Genomic DNA, 18853 nt, shown 5'->3' with positions numbered 1-18853 from the left:
TTATGATTTTATTTTATGGCTATAAAAAGGATTGTAACGTTTCATTTTGGGAAATCGGCATCTTCAATTGTTTTGAGAGATGTTTTGGAGTGATTCCATAGGCGTGAAGCCATATTTTTTTATTAGGCGTCCGCGTGTGAAACCGGCCTCTTCAATTGTTTTTAAAGGTTAGATGCTGCAAGTGACTCCAGTCTAGCCTATTTATCTTTTATCTTTCTTAATATTTTGACAAAAGAATTAAAAAAGGAGAAGTCATTGTTCACGGGTACTGTTCACCCTAGCACTATACATCATTACTTCCATTCCGCAAAACAGTTCCTCTGCTCTCATAACTGCACGATAATTTTCTTCTGAAGAAGTAATTCTTCCCCTATATCCTCGTTCTCTAGAGTTTCTGTCTCAAAGATGATAGCCAAAAAGCGCACTGGTAAGGATTTATTTTTTTAAAAAAAAAGATGACTTCTAACTGCAATTATACCTTTTGGCAGAAGATACACTTCCTTGGCCAACACCAACCTGAAGATAATGCTTCAGCACTTCAGTAGTCTAGAATGAGCATAAATTGGTTTCTCAACAAATATTATACTGAACATAAAATAAAAAATGTGGTGTAAGCAAAAAAGAAACACCTCAAAGGACCAACTATAGGACATCTATCTATCCGTGCATAAAAGGTTATGTACAGTTTCTAAATGGTAAGAAATGAATTGCAGGGTGCCAAAAATGTAACTTTGCATTCATTGGCGTATTTCCATAGAACTAAGAGAAGTATGCACTTTTCCACAGAAAATCAACAGGTAGAAGGTGGGGACAAAAATAAAACTGAATAGCATATCTGCCAGTTGAATGAAGTAATATGCGCACATAGGTTATGCTTATGAATGTTAGTTAGCAACAAGTAGTAAGCCAGCTATTCATGGAATCATGAGTACTCCCATAGAGAAGTTGTAAAATCCAATTACAAACAAAACTTCAAAGATTTCAACTCATTCTTGTAAAATTGTGAACACAAAAGAAAGATAACTTACTCCATCATAGTCAAATATGACCGAGTTTCTTGCAGTTGAAGAACATCTTGCAACGAATGATTTAAACTTTCTTTTTGATCTGAGGCTTCTATTCCTTGTCTGTAAAATAGACAAAGCCTTTTTAAGACTTACATAAATTGCTTCTCTGAAACCTTATTGTATAGCATACTGGATATAATGTGAGAGAATTCTGAATCATTAAAGTCAATGGAATGCTCTTCCTATGTTCGACTCCAAAAGGAAAGGTGATAATGTATTATATACCGCATAAGCTTTCCTTGCTGCAACTGACAAACTTAAAATCAGACGAGACCACCATTTATTTTATTCAGAATAGGTGAAGGAAAAAAACCCAGTTCCATCTAATTAATAAGATCTTTAAAGGATCAAAAAAGTTGCAATCTTACCAATGACTTTTACTCGCTTTCTGCAACTTTCAAGAGTCCTTTTGATTTCCTTGCAATCCCAAAATCCTGATACATCAAGAGCAATGCATCTAATGTCATTGGAAGACATTGAATGGTTTTGTCACAAAATATTTTGCCCTTGTATCATATATATTCCAATCTTGAAATTATATGTGAATATGTATTTTGTCAAACAACTCAAACACTTGGATGCTTGAAGAACTTTACAGACATTGTCATACTTCATTCTTTAAGATAATAACAATGTGTCTACAAAGGATGACCCTGCCACTGCACCAAAACTTCAGGTTGCGATGAGGGTTATAATTCCGCACTTTAATGCTCCCCCGCAGGTTGGGAACCCTTTCATGGGCCGAAATCACAACTCGTCGAGCAATATCTTTTTTTTAATTTACTTTAGAATTTGTCATAGTAATTAAGCTTTAAATGTGTTCTAGAATCGTAGCAGAATGATTAACATGGGTTTTAGAATGTGTCTTAGAAGTTGTCGTGGTAAGATTTAAATGTGTTTTAGAATCGTGGCAAAGACCTGTCACTGCACCAAAACTCTAAAGTTGGGACGAAGGCTGATGGTTATAGTTTTATACTCTAATATTCCTCATCTCACTATTAAATTGTACAAAGGTGATAAATAGGCTCTTTGCCGAGGAGGAACACTGAAATTAACCCGTCGTCTAACTAGGAAGGACATGCAAAGCACATTGTACATTAGCAATTCATTATGAAGGTCTATCCGTGCAATCACATTTCAGACATCGGTAATTCTTTGAGACTCCTTCAATACTTCTCAAGCTGTTGCTCCATAAATACGAACTTTGTAAGCCCCCTCAAACTATCGTACAGTTTTTGTGTAGCGAACATGGTAACATTTGTGTATTGATTCACTCTGGTACCCGAACTAGTATGTCAAAATTTTAAGTTTTCCGTGTTTTATGTAATCAGAAATTTTAAAAGTGAAGTACTGAAATATTTTTTAGCGAAAAATATTAAAATGTATAATTAGTTTTCTAGTTTCTACTTTTCTATTATACACTTTGAGATATCGTAAGTACATCAAAAAATTACAACGTACCACATGCCAGATTTGCATACTAAAGAAACCTGACCCCTATCAAATTCATGATAGCTAAGTAGTGAATTGCGTACCTTCATATCATGGCTCATTACATACCGCGTACTATGTAACTATGGTTTGTTCATTTCTAGCATTTCTATTTTAATTTAACAACTTCTTGGAGACACCATGGTCAAGTTTTGAGAATGTTTTAGACACATGTTACATCTAAATAACTTCAAGTATTAATATATGGTATTTACTATTTACTTTAATAAAAAAAAGGACGTCAAACTAATACTCCTACAAAACTATCATAAAATCAGATATATTATAATATTAGATGTCAGAAACATATTAGAGAAAGTCAAAGATACAAGAGCTATCTTTACGCAAAATGATTAAAAAATGTCTGCTTTGCTCTTTTAGCATATAAGTAAATTTCATATGATATCGTATTGTATGTGGAAACATGTGGTGGCAGGACACCCCCAATATAACTCTCTTCATGTCGCTTTTTGCCCGCATTACACTTTTAAAAGAATTATCAGCTTAGATTGTTGTGTCTTTCCTTGCCCATGTATTTCCATGCCTCGGCTTCCTAGCTCAAGCATAACCATCTTTCAGATAAAGATTTATTACTAAAATATTATGGAGTTTGTATAAGTTTTTAAATGCTATAACCATTATAGCATCAAAAAATCTTAGACTAAACTATCTAAAATTTTCTATATCAGGATATTTGAGTCAATGATCAATACAATAATGACTGGTGTCAAAAGAAACCAAAAACTTACTAATAGAACAGACATAAATGCATACACAATTGCATCACAGTCAATGAATAAATAGAAGAAATACCGACCAACCAACCTATATAACTCAAAATAATGTTTAAATGAGTTCCAAATCCTAACGCCTCAAGCCTTTTTCATGCCTTTTGAAGATATTTGAAGTTTTGCATATCATTTATGAATGATTACAGTTATTTTCCAAAACCTAGATATGGAACAAACTAAATAACTAACTATTTGAATCATAATCAATTGATTAACCAAGTCCTGAAGCCTCAAACCACTTTCACGCCCGTAAGGTCCCGTTTGGTACGCGGTAATGGGGTGGAATGGAATGTCATTCTCACTTCTCATTCCCTCTTACCAAACAAACTAGTTTTTAGATGTTGGAATGACCATTCCATGGGAATGGTCATTCCCACTTTTTGTGGGAATGAGCATTCCAAGTGAGAAGATAGGGAATGATCATTCCCATTCAAGGGGAGAATCAAATTAGTTAGATTTTTTTCAATTATACCCCTATTAATAATAAGAATTAATTTAAAAATCATGGCTTTTGACTACGTATTCTCATTTTCTCTTTGTTTTTTAGGTTCCACCGAAACAAAAAGGCCTTCTTTCTATTCATCGCCCCTGAAATCGACGTATTCTCATTCTTTATATTTTTTTGGACCTATGAAAGATGCAATAATCTTTTATTTATTTTTATTTAATTATTTAAGACTAAGAAATAGTGAGAATTATTTAAAAAATATAAACGAAACATACACCTGATCGATAACATGCCCATTAGTATAGCACATACCTAGATTAATATAACATATGCATAAATAATTTTTTTTATAGTTATTATCATTAATGTTTATTTTTATCTTATTAAAAATCTATGTTGTTATAAGGGTATTATTAGAAAATGAGATTTCATTCTCACTTGTGAACTAGTGATACCAAACATGGGAATGAGAATTAGATTTTCATTCTAGCTTCATTCTACAAACGCACCCAAACAAGAGAATGGGAATGACCATTCCATTCTCACATACATTCCATTCCATTCCTTCTTCCATTCCATTCTCACTTGACTTCATTCTCACGTACCAAACGAGGCGTAATAGATTTTTACACATCAATTATGAATTACGAGAATTATTTTCAAAAAACCTAGTTATGAAACAAACTAAATGACTAACTAATTGAAAATCAATGAATTAATAGAAAAAACATTAATCAAATCCTAAAGCCTCAAACCACTTTCTCCTCCTTAGAAGATCTGCACATCAACTATGAATGGTGACAGTTATTTTCAAAATCCTAGTTATGGAATAAACTAAATGATTAATTAATTGCATCAAATCAAATAAATCAATAGAGAAACGTTAGCCAAATCCAAAAGCGTCGGACCTCTTCCATGATATTTATAGGCATTGAAAGAGTTTGCACTTCATCCACCTCGGTGTCTCCTTCACTCGACCCCTCGCTCTCATCGCCCTTATCGGTCTCATCACCCACTTCCCTAACCCTCTTCTTCTGCAATTTCTTTAATAAAACCCCATCATCACCCTCACCCTCATTCTCACTATCGGGAACTACAAGCTCCCAACTCCTCTTTTGCTCTGGAGTCACTAGTCTATTCCCTTTTCTTCTCTTGGGCATTTTATCAGACACCTTCTCTGCATTCTCTTTAAGCCCAGAGATCTCACCCTCGAGCTCTTCACACTTCCTCCTCCACCCAACAACCTCTACAAACTTCTCTCTAAAGTCCCTATCTTTCCTCCCCAAATCCTCTACTAAACTTTTAATCCTATCTTGATCTCTCATCCCTCTTTCTCTTAAAACACTCCAGTCCTCTTTCTAACCTCGCAACTTTCTCCTCGAGGGCTGAGCAGTTTCTACACCATTTCTCGACCTCTTGCCGAGCGACGAGGTTGGCGACCTCGAGCTCGGCGATTTTGGTGGCATTACTGCTGGTTGTGGGCTCAATAGTCATCTAGTTTATGTTTCCTGCAATTATTGCAAGCTGTAGGTAAAATGGGGAAATGGGCTTTTGAGTTTCTGGGGTTTTGAGCTTACCGAGATTGCCGAATCGGGAAATGGGGTTTTGAGTTTTGAGGGTTTTGAGCTTACCGAGGTTGCAGGCGGCGGCCATTGGAGAGAGTGGAGAGATTGGAGGAGGAGGTGAAGAGTGAGCGAGAGCGCTCGAATTTCTTGGGTCTCGGTGTGGAGAACCGGCGGGTGGTTGGCACGTGGAGAATGTTTAAGACAACTGGCTCAGGCGTTTTCCATTTGAGGTAACGTCCACACCAAGTTTGACTAGAAAACATTTATAACAATTAATGATAAAAAGTATAGAAAAGAAATTTTTTCGATATGGGTCCATCGAATCTGTTATATTTTGAAATTAATTCCTGAATTTTTAAATGTTTTGAAATTAGTCCCCTCAATCCTTAAATGTTTTGAAATTAATTTCGCAAATCATAATTTGTCTCTTAGATATTTGAAATGTTTTGAAGTTAGTCCCTTTAGTTAGCATCAGATTTAAAAATCTTGAAAACTAATTTCAAAATATTTAAATATTTATGGGGACTAAATTCAAAATATGATTGACTTAGGAAACTAAGGGGCTGTTTGGTTGTATGTTTTTACCATGTAAAAGGATGTAAAGTGTAAAAAAGTGGGTCCCAATGTCAGCTTTTATCACTTTCAATTGTTTGTTTGTAGTTGTGAAAATAGTGTAAAGTGATTTCATATGCTGATGTGGCTTGTAAAGTGATTTCATGAAAAAAATACATGATTTTAGGAGAAAGCTAACATTGAAGTTAGGAAAAAATAATATAAAATAACTCCAACAAATATGATCATTTGAGTAGGAACCACTTTTTACACTTTCCAAACAAACAATTAAAGTTTCATTTTGCAAACCAAACAATTGTTTTATGATTCTAATGGAACCAAAAACAAACAAAGAAAAGTATAAAAATGAAATTGATGAGGTGGACAACAACTTTCCTAAGTTGTGTCATAAATACACAACTTTACCAACAACAACCAAACAGCCCCTAATTTTAAAAGACATAAAAATTCGGAGTTCATACAAACCATAAAGATTTGGGGAATGCAGTGGTTGACACGTGGCATTATAGTACGACGAGTGGTCACTTACAAAAGTTTGACTAGAATATATTAAAATTAATTATCAAAGTTTAGCAAAATGGAATTTTCAGTATTGGTCCCCTCACCTTTCATATTTTGTAATCAGTCCCTCAAACCTTCATACTCTCAGACCAACCCTTTTAAATTTTGAAATTAGTTCACAAATTTTCATATTTTAAAATTAGTCCTTCAGATATTTGAAATATTTTGAAATTAATCTCTTTAATTAGCACCAGGTTAAAAGATCTAGAGGATGATTATTTTTAAGAGATTTAACATATTTTAAAATATGAATTTTTTTTTTTTTTTTTGGGGGGGGTCAAAACACCTAAAGATTTGGGTTTTGGGGTGGGGGGTGTTCATCTAAAGTATGAAGATCGGGGGATTAATTATAAGATATGAAAGATGCGGTTCACGCATAGTGAAGTGTTAGGACAAGTGGCTCGGACGTTTCTATTAGGTAATGTCATTGTAAGTTTGACTGGAATTTAATAAAATTAATTATCAAAGTTAGCAAAAGGGATTTTCTATATTATTACCCAGGATCTTTCATATTTTTTATACTAGTCCCTCAGATTTTCATACTTTCAACCCAAGTCTTTGAGTTTTATGAAATTAGTCCCACGGTTTTCGTATTTTAAAACTATTCCTTCACATATTTACAATAGTTTGACATTAGTCTATTTGTTTAGCACCAGGTTGAAAGATCTAGAGGACTAATTTCATAACATTTAACATGATTGGGGTACCGGCTTCAAAACATGAGGACTTGGTGGGTCTAATGCCATAATATGAAAGACTCGAACGGCTAAGGAAAAAACACTCCTATGAACAGAACGTCGCGAAGGACCCGAGGTTTCATACTCCGGGCACCTGCCAGTTGTCTGAACACTTCTCCCCTCCCAATGCCACGTTTATCGACACGTGTCAACAACCCACCACCTCCAAAACCCAGAACTCAAGTCCATCACATCACTCTCACCCTTCAGCGCCTTCTCCCTCCTCTCCGCTGTGTCCGATGGCCGCCATCAGCAATCTTGGTGAGCTCAAAACCCCAAAACTCCAAAACCCCATCCCCCCATTTTACTAACAGCTTACAATAATTGCAGGAAACACAAACCAGATGCTGCTCGAGCCCGCAACCAGCAGTAATGGGGCCAAGATCCCCGAGCTGGAGATCGCCAACTTCGTAGCTCGGCAAGATGCCGAGAAATGGCAAAGAAATTGCTCGGCCCTCGAGGAGAAACTTGCGAGGCTTGAAGAGGATTGTGGTGTTTTAAGAGAAAGAGAGGTTAAAGATAGAGAGAGGATTAAGAGTTTGGTGGAGGAATTGGAGAGGAAAGAGAGGGACTTTAGAGAGAAGTTTGTAGAGGTTGTTGAATTGAGAAGGAAGTGTGAGGAGCTGGAGGGTGAGATTTCTGGGCTTAGAGGGAATGCGGTGAAGATGCCTGATGAAATGCCCAAGAGAGGAAAAGAGGATCGTGTAGTGACTCCCGAGCAAAAGAGGAGTCGGGAGCTCGTAGCTGCCAACAGTGAGAGTGAGGGCGAGAGCGATGATGGGGTTTTATTGAGGCAATTGAAGAAGAAAAGGGTTATGGAAGTGGGTTATGAGGCCGATAAGGGCGATGAGTGCAAGGAGCCTTGTGATGAAGGAGACACCGAGGTTGATGAAGAGGCGGATAGCCGAATTCCTTTAGTACCGATGAATGGCGTGAAAGAGGTCTAAGGCTTTAGGATTTGGTTAATGTTTCTTCTGTTAGTCAGCTAATTTTGGTGCATTTAGTTATGTCATTTAGCTTGTTTCATAACTAGATTTTTGAAAATAATCATCAGAGGGTTTGAAAGAGGGTTGAGGCTTTAGGATTTGGAAACGCATTTAAGCATTATCTTGAGTTATATAGATTGTTTGGTTGGTGTTTCTTCCTTTTATTCATTAATGTCATGCAATTATTTACGCATTTCATTTTGTTGCATAAGTAAGCTTTTGAAAATATATTTTTACAGCAGTCATATTGCATTTATAGCTAAATGAATATCCTGATATAGAAAATTTCGAATAGTTTAACTCTTAAGGTTTTTCAATGCTATAATTGTTATATAGAAAATATATTTTTACAGCAGTCATATTGCATTTATAGCTAAATTGATATGTTTGTATATATGTTCAACATTATAACAGTTATTACTATAATAGTAATGTTTTCTATTTGCCTTCTTTTGTTGTTGTTGTTGTTGTTGTTGTTGTTTGAGAAGTAGGTGCCCCGGTTACTCCCCATTAGGATTTGAATAGGTCCTTTTTCTAACTAGCATATTACCATAGAACAACCTCCTTTGATACTCTGTTGGTTAACAGTTTATTTTGCAAAATGTATGATGTCAAAATCAGGTGAAATTTATCAAATAGCCAACGGGGAGCTAGCCTTACTACAGAACCCTGGTGACTTGTTTGACCAGCTGCTAGAACTTATAAATCTTAATCTGAAAGGCCCTTTGCACAATGTTAAGCCTTCAAGTTTCTAGTGCAATTTATTTTACGGTCTTTCTTTTATCTCTATATACCAAGATTGCCGTTGTTTTATTCTTTCCTCTATGCACACTCCCTTATCTCAAAGACGACACAATAACTGTGCTTGATCTAGTAATCTTGGGCATGAAAATGAAATACGGACGTGGAAAGACGCAACATTCTAACCTGATAATTCCTAAAGAAGTGTATAGAGGCACAAAGCGACACGAAGAGGGTTATATTCACTTGTTATGTTAACACATGTTTCCATATAAAATAATCTTTACTAATGCTAAAAGAGAAAATCAAACATTTCTCTACCCTTTTGCGTAAGGGTAGCCTTGACTTTCTATAACAGGTTTCTAACTTCTACTATTAGAATGTATCTGATTTCATCATAGTTTTGCGAAAGTATATATTTTGACATCCTTTTCGTCAAAGTGAATGCCATATTTAAATATATGAATTATTTGAGATGTAACATGTGCCTAAAACGTGCCCAACAATTGACAAAGGTGTCTCAAGGAGTGGTTCAATTTAAAAAAAAAGGTACAAATTTGAGCAAACACTCGCGAAGATCCTTTGTAGTGAGAGGTCCAGTGACAGTTTGCAATTGAGAAGTACCTTTTATCTGACGAGTCAAATTTGGTTACATTGTCAGAACCTCCTGTAGGAATTCAAAGGAATGAACTATTCTGGTGATAGTATATTAATACTGTGCTTTAACTTTACATGTTGCATGAGTTTTACATCGCTAATAGGATGGGGATTGTTAAGAGTATAAAACTATAGCCCTCAACACTTATCACAACTTTCGAGTGTGTTGTAGTGGCAGATCATTTGATATGGTATAAAGAGCAACCCGGGTTCAGATCTTATTGCCACAAATTCTAAAGCGGCTTTATAAAACAAAAGAAAAATATAGCTTGTGAGTCCAAGTTTCGGCCCATGAAAAGCCACTCAACTTGCGGGAGCATGTTAGAGTACAGAGCTATGACCATCAATCCCCATCATGAGACTATGACCCTCAACCACCCTGACAACTTCAGAGTTTTGGTGTAGTAGCAGTGTCCTTTGTAGGCTCATTGTTACTACATTAATGTATGAAGTGTCACAATGTCTGTAAAGTGTAATGTTCTTCAAGCGTCCAATTATCTGAATTGTTTGACAATCCAAAAAAAATTGAAGCTTCCACTTTCAATTATAAGTTAATATTCACAAATAACTTATGAGATTGGAATACTTTTATGAATACATAAAGACAAAAAAGTTTCTGAGAATCTATTCCATGTTTTCAAATAACTTTAGTTGCATCGCTCTTTATGTATCAGGGTTTTGGGCTGAATTCGAAAGGCCTCTTGGAGGTTGCAAAAAGCGAGTACAAGTTATTGGTAAGATTACCGCTGCTTTTATCCTTCAAATAATTTCTTCAAAGAGTTAATTGGATGGAACTGGATTTCTTCTTCATCTGTTCTGAATAAAGAAAAATGCGGTTTTGTCTGATTATATTTTTGTCGGTTGCAACCAAGGTTTTAAATATCGGCCGACATGTCCGACATGTCGGCCGACATGTCCGACATGTCGGCCGACATATCGGTTTGAGGGCTTGACCGACACGACATGGACATTTTTAACTCGTATATCAGTTTTCAGGGCAAAATCGGAAATATGAGGGTCATATCGGGCATATCGGCCTATTTTTAGCTTTGAAAAATCGACCGATATGGTACTTTTTTTAAGATCTGTTTTTTATTATCGGGATTGGGTTTAGTGATAAATACCCAAACCCGTTTGACTCGTTCTCATGTTTAAGGGTTCCTTATGAACCCGATAGAAAGAATTTATGAACCCAAATCCATATATTATTTACTTTTTTATATGTTTAGTCTATAGAATTTATAAAGTATGCTTATATTGAATTTATGAATGCTTAGATTACATTTAGGACATGATATTATACATATGCGCACTACCCGATATGGCAATCCGATATTTAGTCAATGTCCCCCGATATATCCCCGATTTCCGTTATCCGATATGGATTTTAGCCATCCGACATGAACCCGACATCCGATATTTAAAACCTTGGTTGCAACAAAGAAAGTTTTTTTGGTAGATAATACTTTTTTTTCGTGAGGAAGGTAGATAATACATTATAATCTTTCTTTTTTGAGACAATTATAGGAAGCGCATTTCAATGACTATTAACAGATTCAAAAATTCTTTCACCTCATATCAATTATGCTATGCCTATGCAATTAGGATCCAGAAAAGCAATTTATAAATCTAAATGGCTTTCACTGTTTTACAGACGAGGAATAGAAGCCCCAGATCGAAGAGAAAGTTTAAATCATTCATTGCAAGGTGTTCTTCAACTGCAAGAAATTCTGTTATATCTGACTATGACGGTGTAAGTTATCTTCCTTTTGAATTCAGGTTTAGAAGAATGAGTTGAAAGCTGTAAGTTATGTTTCACGTTGGATTTTTACAACCTCTCTAATGTACTCATGAACAACTGTCTCACTACTGGCTTCTAACTTTGTGATTCAGTAAACATTCATAACCATAATTTATGTGCACATTTTACTTCATATGATTGCCAAATATGCTCTTTTCTAGTGCTCACCTTCTATATTTTAAAATTTTATGGAAAATGTAAACTCATATTAGTTAATAAAGATATGCGTATGAATGTCAGTATAAAATTTTTGGCACCCCGCATTCATTTTAGAAACTATGCATAAATGGAAATATGCTTGAAGTTGGTAAGAAGCAAATAGATCACATGGATAGATAAATATCCTGTACTTGGTCCCTTTGAGGAGTTTCATCTCATGCCACATTATATAGTGAAACATTTGTAGAAAAATCAATTTATACCCATGCTAGATTAATGAAGTGCTGAAGTATTTCTTTCAGGTTGCTGCTGACCTAGGACCTCGATCTTACTGCAGAAGGTATAATTGCAGTTTGAATCATCTGCATTTTTTGTTTTTGTTTTTTTTCCTTTGTTTTTTTTATTTTTTTGGTCCTTACAGTGCCATTTTTGGCTATCATCTCTGAGATAGAAACTCTAAGATTCAAAATCGAGAACGAGGATATACTGGAAGGATTGCGTCCTCTGAAGAGAAAAATCGTGCAATTACGAGAGCAGAGGAGCTACAGAGAAACTTGAACTCTGACCACCCTTCGTTTGTTAAATCTGTGATGCGGTCACATGTATCCACCAGCTTTTGGATTGTAAGCTTAAAATAATTAAAAAGAGATGGAGACTGACCACTATATTTTATTACAACTTACATTTGCAAATTCTATCTTTTTTCTTGTTAAGGGTTTTCCACCAAAGTTTTGCGAGGAGAACCTTCCTACTCGTGATCGGGTGAGGATGGTTTTAGAAGATGAAAAGGGTGTAGAACACAATGTCAACTACATTGGATACCGCGGTGGGCTTCGTGGTGGGTGGAAAGGTTTTGGAGAAGATCATAATTTGGAAATTGGGGACGCCTTACTATTTGTGTTAACCGAGCCAAAAAGATTCAAGGTACATTTATGCTTAGTTGTGGTTTTCTTGCTTACTCGTAAGGTTCTCCTTTAATAATATCTACCTCTTTACAACACATGATTACTGGTCACATCTTACCATACTACAACAACAACATCAAAGTCTTTGTCCTAAATATTTGGGGTTGGCTACATGAATCATATTTTTTCTGTAATTATACCTTCTTAATTGTTTCCAACCAAGTTTTTTTAGGTCTACCTCTAGATCTCCTAGACCCATTAACTATAATACTATTACTTTTCCTAACCGGTGCGCTAAGAGATCTTTGTTGTATATAATTAAACCATCTTAGTTGATTCTCTCTCATTTTATCTTTAGTAGGTGCAACCTCTAAATTCCTACGGATGCGCTTATTTTTTATCCTACTTTTTTGTATACCCACAAGACCATTATTCTCATTTCTATTATACTCTTTTTTGCACATGTTTTGTAATCGTCCAACATTTTGACTCATAAAGCATTGTTGGTTTTATAACCGTCTTTTAGAATTTTCCCTTTAGTTTTATTTGTATTCTACGATCACGTAAAACTCCCGAAGCACTCCTCCATTTTAATCATCTCGATTTGATTTGATGAACAACATCATCCTCAATCTCGCCATCATGCTGAATGATTGATCTTAAATACCGAAATGATTATATTTAAATATTTTTTTACCATTAATATGTACTATTGGCTTTTTTGTTTCTTAGTTTTACCAAAAATACACTTCATATATTCTATTTTTGTTCTACTATTCTAAAACCTTTAGATTCAAAAGCTTATCTCCACCTTTCTACTTTAGAAATTATCTCTTCTAGTTTCGTCAACTAACATTATATCATCCGTAAATAATATACACCATGGGATTTGATCCTGAATGTGCATATACATCATGGGATTTCATCCAGAATGTGCTAGTAAGTTGGTCAATAACTAATGCAAAATAATAAGGACTGAATGTTAGCCCTTAGTATAAACATGTAGTAATAGGTAACACTTTAGTCTCTCCTTTGTTAGCTGTTACTCTAATTGTTACTCTATCATACATATCTTTAATCACATTAATATACATACTAGATACATGTTTCTTTTCTAAAACCTACCACATGACCTCTTTAGGCACTCTATATAAGCTTTTTCTAGATCTATGAAAACCATATGTAGCTCATTTCTCTTCTCTCTATATCTCTCCATCAATCGTCTCAAAATATATGTAAGTTCCATAGTTGACCTTCCTGGCATAAAAGCAAATTAATTTTCAGATTTACTTATCTCCTTTCTTAGTCTTTGCTTAATTATCTTTTCTCAAAATTTTATAGTATGACTCATGAGTTTTATACCATAATAATTTGAATAACTTTGTATATCTCCCTTATTTTTGTATATTGGTGTCGAAGTACTAATCCTCCACTTATCGGGCCTCCTCTTTGTCTCGACAATATTATTAAATAATTTAGTTAAACATTCTAAGCTTATATCTCTAAGACATTTTCAAACTTCAATTAGGATATCGTCCCGTCCTGTTGCTCTTCCACTTTTAATTTTCTTTAGAGCATTTTTAACCTTAGTAATTCTATTTTTTTGACAATATCCATAATTTCTATTATTCACTATGTGGTCAAGTTTTCTTTGTTGCTCACTTGTTTGGCTATTATTAAACAATTTATGAAAATAACTCTTTCACCTCCCTTTTATTTTCCCATCAGTTACTAGAACTCTTTGATCTTAGCTTTTAGTACACCTAATATTACTAAAATCCCTACTCTTCTTTTCTCTAATCTTAGCAAGCTTATATATATCTCTCTCTTCCTCCTTAGATTCTAACTTCTTATAGAAATTCTCATAAACCTTGTATTTAGTTTCACTAACCGTTTTTTTTGCTTTCTTCCTTGCTAGCTATTCTAAGCCTATATCTCTAAGACATTTTCAAACTTTAATTAGGATACCGTCTAGTCATGTTGCTCTTCCACTTTTAATTTTCTTTAGAGCATTTTTAACCTTAGTAATTCTTTTTTTTTTTTTGACAATATCCATAATTTCTATTATTCACTATATGGTCAAGTTTTCTTTGTTGCTCACTTGTTTGGTTATTATTAAACAATTTATGAAAATAACTCCTTCACCTCCTTTTATTTTCCCATCAGTTACTAGAACTCTTTGATCTTAGTACACCTAATGTTGAGGATCGACGTCGTCGTTGTTTGGCTCAGAAGCCTGATAAAACCAGTCCATGTTCTCCTCTCCTCTCTAGTGCACCACCAAGAACACAAAGAGAGAGCTCGCTGATCTTCTCCTTCAGTCGCTCACAAAGAGGAAAGGTGATCGCACAAAGAGGGTGAGAGCACAAAGCTCACAGGGGAGAGGAGAGGATCGCACACAGCAGAGGAGCTCAAGCTCAACTTTCTCTTCACTTTCGCACCTTCTCTCTCAGCTCTTCACTGATCTAATAAAGGGGGCAGCCGACACCAGGTAATGGGCTAGGGTAGGGAGCCGACCTACAGAAGGGAGATGGGACTAACAGCGGCAGCGAACAGAACACAGAGATGGGAAAGGGATTGAGTACCATCGGGTAGGAAAGAGGAATAGAGGGGGCTAAGGGCCTAGGGCAAATGTAGAGGGGAACCGGGCCTTTAGGTAACAGGCCATCAACAGGCCTTTTGGGCCAACTAATATCAACAATGACAATGCCATTATGTACCAAAAAAACATGTTGTGAGGAACTTTTGAGAATTCCGGCGTACTCTTAAGTCTGGAATGTATTTGAACAATTATCTTCCCATTCTGTCGAGTCGAATGACGTATCCAGATTTTGAAACCTTGAGAAATATCCTGCATTTCGGTTGCCCTGTTTGGGCAGGTAACCTTGCTCCCCAAATTCTAATTGAGGTTGCATGCAGCACCTAAGTGAATCTAGAACTCTCCAAAATATCATGCCCTTTTGATTTGTTGTTCCATTTTAGATACATTGACATATGATATTATAGACCATTGGCATATAATGTCATCAGAATATTCGAATTGCAAAACTTTGATACTTGGCATATATAGCTTTTCTCTATCCTTTCAGGAACTCACTAGACAATATGTAGCTGCTTTTGTACCAAGAAGGTGCAAGGCAGATGCAAGATCTTATTGTGGCTCACACTCCACTTATTCTCCAATATAATGTGATGTTATGATCCTAGAGCAGATTCTAGTCACTATGATTGGATAAAGCTAACAAGACCCCTTTACGGTTACCTATACAAAAAGGAAGTAAGTTTGAAAATTGCTAGCCAGCAAGGATGAGCTTCGCAATCTGGAGATTATAGACAATGAGAAAAAGATTCCAGAAGGAAAAATAAACGGAATGGCTTAAGATTCCTAGTACGTGAAGTGTGGAGCACAGATAAAGTACGTGAAATCTAGTTTACATTCAGTAAAACAGGTCGAGAACCGCGTACTGTTTTTTTTCCAAACAATATAAACAGGTGAATGAAAGTTGCCAAGCTGTTCTCTTTATCAAGGACAAAGACAATTAGGAAAATGAAGATCCGGAAAAGCAATGGGGTTCCTTAGCTAGCTTGTAGCTGAATTATATGTGAGACTGCCAAACATTAGGAGTCTGTAACACTTGTAGTCGTTGAAAAACTCTGCATAGATTATTTTGTGAAATGAAAGTATGTTTCTTCAGAGTCCAGTTTAATTCTTTGTACAACTTTAGTTGATTACTTTGTGCAATGAAATTATGCTTCTTCAGACTTTCAGTTATCAATTCTTCGTGCAACTATAGTTACAATCAAATTTTAATATGATATACAAAGAATTTAAGAGTAATGGAACTTGAAGGCAGACTATTTCTACCTGGTGATGATGTGTGAATATTTAGTATTGAGTATGGTAAGATGTGAAGATATATGAAATATGAATAATGAGACTAATATTATGTGGAATAGCATGTACTAGTGTATTAAAAAGGTGACTACAGATATACTAGGATAATCTAAAGATTGTAGATTAGATGGTAAGGAGAGTTAGTGATGGAACGAGGATGTACAAGAAGTGATTAGAGAGAAGAAAATATTATATAATGAGTGGCAAAAGTGTAGGAGTAAGGAAAACTTGGATAAATATAGGCTAGCAAGGTACAAGGTTTATGAGAATTTCTATAAGAAGTTAGAATCTAAGGAGGAAGAGAGAGATATATATAAGCTTTGCTAAGATTAGAGAAGAGAAGAGTAAGGATTTGAGTAATATTAGGTGTTGATATTAGTTGGCCCAAAAGGCCTGTTGATGGCATGTTACCTAAATGCCCAGTTCTCCTCTACATTTGCCCTAGCCCCCTCTATTCCTCTCTCCTACCCGATGATACTCAATCCCTTTCCCATCTCTGTGTTCTGTTCGCTGTCGCTGTTAGTCTCATCTCCCTTCTGTAGGTCGGCTCCCTACCCTAGCCCATTACCTGGTGTCGGCTACCCCCTTTGTTAGATCGGTGAAGTGCTGAGAGAGAAGGTGAGAAAGTGAAGAGAAAGCTGAGCTTGAGCTCCTCTGCTGTGTGCGATCCTCCCCTCTCCCCTGTGAGCTTTGTGCTCTCACCCCCTTTGTGCGATCCCCTTTCCTCTTTGTGAGTGACTGAAGGAGAAGATCAGCGAGCTCTCTCTTTGTGTTCTTGGTGGTGCACTAGAGAGGAGAACAAGGTCTGGTTTTATCAGGCTTCTGAGCCAAACAACGACGACGTCGATCCTCAACAGTCATAATACCATACCTCGGGTCTAAATAAATGTGAAACCCAAGTACAAACACAATAGTTGGATGCTTATGCAATTGACGAATCTTAAAAGATCCTCCCAATCTGACAAAACTTCAGAGTTGTGATGAGGGCTGGTAGTTAATAATCATATACCCAGAGCACGCCCTCACAGATTGTCTGCTCTTTTCATAGGCAGGAGGATAGACCAACCCCGTAGGATTTTTCTTTAATCCACTCCATATCCAAGGCTAATGGGGTCTGAACCTGGATTACTCTTGATACCATCTTGGAACTTGGAACGTAGAATGTTATATTTACAACTGATCCCCTTTGAGCCGGGATTACTCTGACACCATCTTGGAAATGTAGAATGTTTTATTAAAAATTGATCATTTTTTGAACTTGGATTACTTTAATTAAATCTTGGAAATGTAGAAAGTTATACTAATACTTGATCTCTTCCGTACTGGCTCCTTAAAACATGAAACTTGTGTATCCTGACCCCTAGTATTTCTGTGTCACTGCAGGTTTACATAATAAAAGCAAATCATGAGCCAGCTGGAGATTTGGATGACAAGATTGCTGAAGGAGATACTCCCGTTATCCACAAACAATCAGAAAACACTAGTAGTGCTGAAGCAGATACTCCTGCTATCAGCGAACAGGCAGAAGGCAGTAATAGAGCGAAAACTCGAGGTAAACCTCTTCGTTTTCGGTTTGTCAGAAGGAACATACCAAAGCTGGAGATGCCAAGCAAACCGGAGGGGCGTGTGTAACTCATCTCTCGTCTCATGAAGGTGCATCTGACTTGGTTCTATTATGCTTGCTATAGCATGTTGGTTGTCTTCGTTGGGTTATTTTGTATATCCTTAGTGGTCCGGTCCTAATATTTAGATTGTCAGGTGAACTTGTACTATTTATAACAATTAGCTGCTGTGCAATATTTATCGTTGGGGTTGTTTGTACTTAAATACTCCGGAAGTTTACATTTTTTTAATACTTTTAAGTACCCCGAAGTTAAAGAAAACGCTCAGCTTTTATATCCTAAAATGGTTGGTGCGTGCTTGCGGTGAGGTGAGGTAAATGGATTGGTTTTTTTTTTTTTTAAGCTAGCCGGGAGTTTCTTTTTATTAAAATGGGGGTTTTGTGGTCATATCACGTTTTGATAACAACATCATGTGAGAGTTTGTGAAGAAAAGTGTAATGACAGATGTTTTGAGACATACTGAAGTTGAGAAGTCAAATTTCAAAATTAAGAAGGTTCAAGTCAAATTTTCAAAGTTGACAGAAGTTATCTATGATCCCTAAAACCCTGAGGATTTGCTAAAAAAATAAAAATAGTTGGTCTTTTTTATAGACATCCCTCGTAATTGGGTGGTTCTTTTAAAAAAAAAGTTAATCATCCTTGTAAATAGTATATAAGAGTGCATTCTCTCTGAGCGGATGTTTGGAAGAACAAGAAGTAAAAAATGATCGAGTTTCATGCAGCTTTCTATTTACTTCATCGACTTTCTCGGATAATTTTAAAAAATGAAACAAGCAGAAAGGTCAATGTGGTGCCAATCTCCACGTTCCTATCACTTTTCAGAAAATAAGAAGTGGATCTTGTTTCCAAATTTT

At 35.9% G+C, this 18853-nt stretch overlaps 2 protein-coding genes across 6 annotated transcripts; one reads left to right on the top strand and one right to left on the bottom strand.

Annotated features, from left to right (window-relative positions):
• LOC109825049 lies at positions 255-5586 on the bottom strand. 5 transcript variants are annotated; one of them, XR_002242882.1, is made up of 5 exons: positions 5429-5586; positions 1436-1501; positions 1029-1315; positions 479-516; positions 255-394 (listed from the first exon to the last, which is right to left on the bottom strand). XR_002242882.1 is itself a non-coding variant. In XM_020391751.1 (2 exons), the coding sequence occupies exon 2, from the start codon at positions 5120-5122 to the stop codon at positions 4667-4669; it is 456 nt and encodes a 151-aa protein (XP_020247340.1). In that variant the 5' UTR covers positions 5123-5305; positions 5429-5586; the 3' UTR covers positions 4418-4666. The 5 variants fall into 5 exon arrangements, 1 of the variants encoding a protein (XP_020247340.1); XR_002242881.1 differs by having other exon boundaries at positions 1029-1309; XR_002242885.1 differs by having other exon boundaries at positions 1029-1127.
• Positions 7242-18239, top strand: LOC109825043. The gene is made up of 8 exons (XM_020391738.1): positions 7242-7494; positions 7564-8174; positions 10292-10351; positions 11272-11370; positions 11880-11917; positions 12029-12200; positions 12292-12501; positions 17761-18239. Exons 1-8 carry the CDS (start codon positions 7473-7475, stop codon positions 18007-18009), a joined length of 1461 nt encoding a protein of 486 aa, XP_020247327.1. The 5' UTR covers positions 7242-7472; the 3' UTR covers positions 18010-18239.

This window comes from Asparagus officinalis, chromosome 1 (genome assembly GCF_001876935.1).
Source record: "Asparagus officinalis chromosome 1, Aspof.V1, whole genome shotgun sequence".
In the NCBI taxonomy this organism is placed as follows: domain Eukaryota; kingdom Viridiplantae; phylum Streptophyta; class Magnoliopsida; order Asparagales; family Asparagaceae; genus Asparagus; species Asparagus officinalis.
Note: the sequence above shows the minus strand (reverse complement) of the source record. Positions and strands in the feature narration are given on the sequence as shown.